This window comes from Odontomachus brunneus, unplaced genomic scaffold, assembly GCF_010583005.1.
Source record: "Odontomachus brunneus isolate Ranch 3 - 2012 unplaced genomic scaffold, Obru_v1 Obru_scaffold_029, whole genome shotgun sequence".
In the NCBI taxonomy this organism is placed as follows: Eukaryota; Metazoa; Arthropoda; class Insecta; order Hymenoptera; family Formicidae; genus Odontomachus; species Odontomachus brunneus.
Genome location: NW_022639479.1, coordinates 98,133 through 105,619, shown reverse-complemented (window position 1 = coordinate 105,619; position 7,487 = coordinate 98,133). Strand labels below are relative to the sequence as shown.

General features: G+C 30.7%; 2 protein-coding genes across 2 annotated transcripts; both read left to right on the top strand.

Moving 5' to 3' along the window:
• Nucleotides 1-2,262: 2,262 nt before the first annotated feature.
• Nucleotides 2,263-3,826, top strand: LOC116843072. The gene is made up of 2 exons (XM_032813099.1): nucleotides 2,263-2,373; nucleotides 2,445-3,826. The coding sequence occupies exon 2, from the start codon at nucleotides 2,450-2,452 to the stop codon at nucleotides 3,755-3,757; it is 1,308 nt and encodes a 435-aa protein (XP_032668990.1). The 5' UTR covers nucleotides 2,263-2,373; nucleotides 2,445-2,449; the 3' UTR covers nucleotides 3,758-3,826.
• A 1,243-nt stretch (nucleotides 3,827-5,069) lies between these two features.
• On the top strand, nucleotides 5,070-6,926 carry LOC116843075. The gene has a single exon (XM_032813108.1). It carries the CDS (start codon nucleotides 5,401-5,403, stop codon nucleotides 6,670-6,672), a length of 1,272 nt encoding a protein of 423 aa, XP_032668999.1. The 5' UTR covers nucleotides 5,070-5,400; the 3' UTR covers nucleotides 6,673-6,926.
• Nucleotides 6,927-7,487: the final 561 nt, after the last annotated feature.

Genomic DNA, 7,487 nt, shown 5'->3' with positions numbered 1-7,487 from the left:
GATCGCTGAGTAGACATCTATACTGATGGTACAAAATTTGACGATTTTCGTTTAAATTTTGGACATTATTTCCACGCATATTGATACTACAAGTAAAGTATTTTCATACGTTGTTTATTTGCGAACATATAGGCACAAATGTGTGAAGTGAGTGGGTACCATGATAACCAAACGCACGTTAATTATAATCAGTTTTTTCATCCGAATGTTTGTCACGTTTGCAAATTGGCAAAGCCGAACAATTTGATATTATGTAAACGCTGTAATATGATTTCTTACTGTACCGAAGAGCATAGAAAGCTGCATCGACCGCAACATGAAGATATTTGTACACTTATAACGAAGTTTATAAATGAGGATCCAAATTGGGACACTCAACGTTTGTACAGTAACGATTGGATTAAAAATCAGAATAGTCTTATACAAATGGTTCAGTTAGCACTGGAACGTAAATTGGAGGCGTATGAAGTGCAAATGTTCGTATTTGCAAAAACGTGTTTTATATGTCATCAACGGAACAATTTATACACTTGTGGTAAATGCATTTCCGTCAACTATTGCCTTGATCACGTATCAGAGGTTTGTTCCCACGCATTTGCCTGCATTGATTTGGAGTTAAGTCTCGAATTAGATATTCTACTTCTTGAAGAAACGAATTGGGAACAGATTCTTGTCAAATTTTCTGATTTTCCTGATAAGAAGAAACCTTTTAATGATATGAGTTCATTCTTTAGTCAATACTACAAAAAACAAAATGGATACCTAGGCTTAGATTTTAATATCTGCATCTTTACTGATTATGTATCGGGACCATTGACTGTATACTATGGGTTGCAATCTGCAAATGTACATTTTCTTAACAATGTAACGCATTCCTTCATCATTCATATCATGAACGCGGACTATGTAGATAGACGTAGCTTTTCAGCTTGGGAGCTTTTCTTACATCTGTTAAATGAGAAGTGTAATCTAACAGTGGTAATGGTAGGATCGGCATTACAGCTGGAAACTTATGAACATGAAGTTTGCTGCTGTTGCAAAGCAGCTAAGAAGAAACTCATCCTTCAATCTTTTCCTCTGTTGTATCACAATTATATGCGCAATTATAATTATAAACAACCAAATGTGATTGTTGGTTTTCAAATAGAACTTGGTTATGGCAAGTTATGGGCGGAATCTATAAGAGCGATACAGGCACAGAACTGTCCGCTACTTTTAACCAGTAAATCGCAATTTACAGCGTACTACAATACGATTGAGATAGAAACGATTCTGGGTACATCTATAAAATCTATTTTTCATACCGAAAATGAATTTGTTTCTTTTAGACCATATAGGGATTTTGAGAATGGTTACATATTTTTTCGTAACAGTTATTTGGTTGTTTACAAAGATTTAAATGATACAAACTGATCATAGTAAAGTAAGCAGTTTCAGTACACATACACACACACACACACACACACACGCGCGCGCGCGCGCGCAAACACACACAATTAGTTATTACATATTATTATATCACATAATTATATTAATATATAATATTATTTTATAAATATTATATATATAATGATTCATATTAAAATATAATATTTAAGATATTATTTATAAAAAGATATATGAGATATATATTATATTAAATATTATATTAGTCAAAATAATAATATAATTATTTTTTTATTACTATATAAACAATATACAAGACAAATTCGACCTAAGAATGAATTTACGAATTATTTTAATAAAGAATATATTAAATAACAGTTATATAAATTATGTTTTAATAAGAAAATATTTCAGCTATCGCGTACACGAAATAATTGAAAACCTTTCCGAACTTCCCTGTCCTACTGTTCCTATTCTTGAAATATAAAGAGAACATTTGTATTATTGTTTAGCTCATCAGAGATGATCACCAGATGCTACGGTTCTCACTGACCAGTATTCGGTACTTCCGGTCATTTAATCTTTATTTAATTCTTTGCACAAGCAATAAATGAATTAGCATGGCATTCATATTGTACTGGCTAATATTAATATTATATAAATCATTGATATTTATGAAGAAATTGGTATGCGCTTCATCTTTAGATTGAATTTCTTTTTTGGAAAATGAAATATTTGTTACTTTAAGAAATGAATGTACGCGTCAGTAAATATCTTATTATCTATAACTTTTCTCCTATATTGAGTCTATTTGTAACATTCAATTGGTAACAGATATTTTAAGTTCGTTATATTACAATGTAGGTAAACAATTTTCGATACACATCGAATAATTCGTAAATACTTGCTAATGTCCTCTGTACAATCGCTGCGTAGACATCCATACCCGTGGATTCCGTGATATGGAATTTGACGACTTTTATTGAGGTAAAGTTTTGGTTATTATTTCTATATTGATTACTAATTTGCTTACTACTTATTTGCTTACGAATATAAAGGCAGGATGGAAATATATGAAGTAACTCAGCATCATCGCATCCAAACGCTCGTTGATTATAATCAGTTTTTCCATCCGAATGTTTGTCACGTTTGCAAATCGACAGACCAAAGTAATTTGATATCATGTGCACGGTGTCACATGATTTCTTATTGTTCGGAGGAGCACAGAAAGCAGCATCTATCACACCATGAAGATATCTGTACAGTTATAGCAATGTTCATAGATGAAAATCCAGAATGGAATACACAACGTTTAACCGCCAATTGTTGGATTGAAAAACAGAAAAATCTGATCCAAATATGTGGAGCAGTACTCGGATATCAATTGAAGACGTACGAAGTGCAGATGTTCATGTTCGCGAAAGTATGTTTTATATGTCATCAACGACATAATTTATTTACTTGTCAAAAATGCTTTTGCATCAGCTATTGTAAAGATCACATGTCAGAAAGATCTTTGCACATATTTGCCTGTAAGGATCTGGCGTTAAGTCTCAACTTGGATATTATATTTCTTGAAAGAACGCCGTGGACAGCAATATATGTTAAATGCCCTAATTTTCTTAATAAGAAGAAACCCTTTACAGATATGAATTTATTTTGTCATCAATATTACGAAGAACTAAGAAAATATAACAGATGGAGTTTTAACGTTTACTCCTTTACTGATTACGTATCGGGACCGTTGACTCTATACAAGGCGTTGCAGATTGCAAATTTATTCCACTTACAGAAAGAAACACATACCTTCATCATTCATATCATAGCCGCAAACTATGTGGATAGACGCAATTTTCCAGCTTGGGAGTATTTCTTACATCTCTTAAGTAAAAAAGTAATGAAGATAGTAATTGTTATGATAGGACCAGAATTACAGTACGAAAATAATGAACACAACGTTTGCTCCCGTTGCAAAGCAGCTAACAGAAGACTCATTTTACAATCTTTTCCTCTGTTGTATCACAATTATACGTTCAGTAGTGACTACAGGCGACCAAATGTGATTGTTGGCTTTCAAGCAGAACTTGATGGCGAGTCATGGTCGGAATCATTAAAAGCAATACAGACCCAGAACTGTCTGTTACTTTTAACCGCTAAATCGCGACTTCGAGCATATTGGGATATAATTAAGATACAACAAGTTCTAGGCACATTTATAAAACCTGTTCTTGAAATGACAAATTATTTTGTTTCATGTAGGCCATATAGGGACCTTGATACTGGTTATGTATTCCTCCCTAACACTTATTTGGTTATGTACAAGAATTTAAGCATATCGATTGAAGCAAGTAACAGTACTGTCAATAATTAGTTTTAAATGTTCTTATAATATATAATTACACACACACACACACACACACACACACACACACACACACACACAAACTGCGGTGGTATAATTATAATACTATATATAATTTAAAATATATTTATATAATACATATATTATATATATATATATATAATACTATTACTATATATTAATTAATATGTACTATAATTATATATAGTATATTATATGATAATATATTATATGTATTATTTTATATATTTTTTCAAATGAATAAGATATATATTGTTTATTATGTGTTGTTTATGTGTTATAATAATATTAATGTTTTGTTAATACTGTGCGCTATATACAAGATAGTTTTCGTTTATGAGTGATTTTGCAAATAATTTTAATAAAGGATATGTTCAATAGCACTGACGTCATGTTTTGTTGAAAATGTGCAACGATTATTGTACATGAAACAGTTAAATGATATCTTAAAATTTTCCTATTAATAAATATCCTCATTTCTGAATTATAAAATGAATATTCTTTCGCATTATTAATCGATACTATAAACAATATAGTTTTCGTTGAAAAGTGGAAATTAAGTAATTAAATAAATAAAAAATAAAAAATAAAAAAATCATACTGGGAAAGAAATAATAAAAAAGTGTAAATAAATAAATAAAAAGCAGTAAAGATGGTAAGTAGAAAAAACGGAACGTAATGATAAAAAAGGTAAGTAAAAATAAAAGTTTTAAAAAGTTTGTAATAATAGTATAGACTCGACGGAGATCATGACACTACCGACAATACAAAACAGGTAATATTAGAGATTATTGCCTTTACGGAATTTAAGGTGGTATTTATGGTGAAATCTTGTATTTTTTATAAGATCGTCTTAAGTTTATCTTTAAATAATCTCCGTTGCCAATGAAACAATTCGTACGAATTCGCACGATTCGATAACATCTGAAGATGAGCTTAAAATGATCTTAAATATAAGATCCGATTATGAATGTTAGTCTTAGACAATAAATCGAATGTGCTATTTGTTATAAATCGAAAATCGATTATAACATTATAATCGATTATCTATAATAAACAAATCGCACCAGAATCGAATTTATTTAAATTAATTTAATTTATTTATTTATTGAATTTATTTAAATTGATTTTTGTGAGGAAAAAATCAATTTTCTTAAAAACTGATTTCAAAATCGAACATCTCTAATATACATCTAATGGCTCCAGTATACAAGACGTGATAACCAATCACCGTCTTGTTTTTCCGAGAATAATAGATATATAACACTGTGACATGCGTCACGATGATTGGTTATCGCATTGCCACGTTGCCATGTCCTGTGTGCTAGAGCTATAAATCTGGCAAAAGTTGTGTTGAGCGGTTGAAGCTTAATCTGTAAATTTTTGTTTCTATAGTGTCATCCATATAATTTACATTCAGCTATTAATAGATATCGATATTGGGAAAGATATCTTATAGGTGCCTGAAGTTATTGAAGATATTGAGAAAGAGAAAGAGAAAAAGAGAGACACGTCTGGTGTAGAACCTAGTTATTTTTGCAGAGATACCGATTTTTGCTTAATATTTCGAAATTGATTGAATATTATAAATAAATTATTTTTATATACCTATTGCATACAGACATATAGACATGGTTAATATCTATAGAGTGAATAGAAATCTTCGATTGCAAGCAAGTGTTGATTACAATCAGTTTTTTCATCCAAATATTTGTCATGTTTGCAAATCAACAGACCAAGTTAACTTGACACCATGTTCGTGTTATATGATCTCTTACTGCTCTGAGGAACATAGACTTGCTCACCTATCGAGCCATTTCGACATTTGTAAGCTTATATCATGTATCATATCTCAATATTCGTATTGGAACGCAAGCCATTTAACCGATGAGTGGATGAAAATTCAACATGATTTTATATTGAAAATCCAGGCGGTATTGACACGTAAACTAGAGCCATACGAAAAGCAGATGTTTATGTTCGCAAACTCGTGTTTTATATGTCATCGACGGGATGTTTTTACTTGTGGAATATGTTTTTCCTTTTCCTATTGTGCTGAACATGCAACAATTCATGAGCACCAAGGATACAACTGTTACCAGATGGCTTTAAGTGTCAATATGGATATCATATTTCTTGATCAAACGGCGTATAAATCACTACATGCCAAATTTTATACATTTCTAGATAATAATTCGTTGACTGACATGTATTCTTTTTGTAATCGATATTACCGAAAATGGAATAGAGATCAAACTCAGGGATTTAATTTCTATGCCTTTACTGATTATGTATCAGATCCGCTGACTCTATACGATGGATTGCGCTCTGCAAGATTATTTCATTCACTACAGTTAATGCGTACCTTCATCATTCATATTATAGCCGCAAACTATGTGGATAGACGCAATTTTCCAGCTTGGGAGCTTTTTTTACATCTCTTATATAGAAAGACGGAATTAGTGATTATAATGATAGGACCAGAATTAGAGTTCGAAATTGATGAATATAAACTTTGCTCCCGTTGCCAAGCACTTAAAAAGAGACTCATTCTTCGCTCTTTTCCTCTATTGTATCATAATTATGTGTTTAGTTCTAGCTATAGGCGACCGAATGTCATCATAGGATTTCAAGCAGAACTTTATCGCGTGGTTACATGGTCGGAATCTATAAAAGCGATGCAGATGCAAAACTGTCCGTTACTTTTAACCGGTGTATCAACATATAAATTACAAATGGACATTAATGCAATACAACATAACCTGGATAGGTCTGTAAAACCTATACTGCAAATAAAAAATGGCTTCGCTTCTAATAGACCATATAGAGACTTTAATGAAAGCATATTATTTCGTAATATGCATTTAACGATTTATAAAAATTTAAATGTTGGAAGTAACTAAATCCAAAATTATCTTTAGCGAGTTCAAAATCAGATTTAACAGATCTACCCAGGATATTTTGTATATTGCGATACTGTTCTCTTATGGAAGTTCTCGATATATCTGTAAAATCTGTTCTTGAAACTGAAAATATAAATTCGGTTTATTCAGACCATATATTCAGAACTGATTATGTGTACCATTTTAACATATATATATATATATATATATATATATATATATATATGTAAACAAACATATAATATATATAAACAAACTTGCGAATGATTTTAATAAAGAATATATTTAATAGCGATTATATACAGTATTTTATTGAGAATGTGTGACATTTACCCCTATTACCGTTATAAAAGTCAAATTATCTTCAAACTTCAATTTTTACACAATTAATTGGGGAATTAATACGATATTAATTAATCATTTTTTACATCATTGTATAGTAACGCAAGTTTCACATGCTCGACGGTCATACTGTAATATTCTTTCCTAGACAATTCTGTCTGTATTTTCTCTTAAAGCTTTTCACTTTATTTAATTATATTATTCTTAAAAATTCTAGAGATATTTAGCACACACAATCTGTGGCAGAAATGATGTACACTTGGCACTTTGTTGTGTTGTTTCTTTCTTTTAAAAAATAAAGATTGTAAGAGATTTAATATGAGAGCATGCACAATATACATCAATGAATATCTGTTATTATGTTTATCTATCTCCATGCCTCCCGAGTTTAGTGATATTAGTGATACTCTATTGGGTAAAAGATGTCTGTTAGTTTGTTGTATCTTGTCAGTTACATTTCAAACTATCAACAA

Bases quoted from the DNA above. Each gene is read 5' to 3' on its own strand.
- LOC116843075 (XM_032813108.1), top strand. From the start codon at position 5,401: ATGGTTAATATCTATAGAGTGAATAGAAATCTTCGATTGCAAGCAAGT.
- LOC116843072 (XM_032813099.1), top strand. From the start codon at position 2,450: ATGGAAATATATGAAGTAACTCAGCATCATCGCATCCAAACGCTCGTT.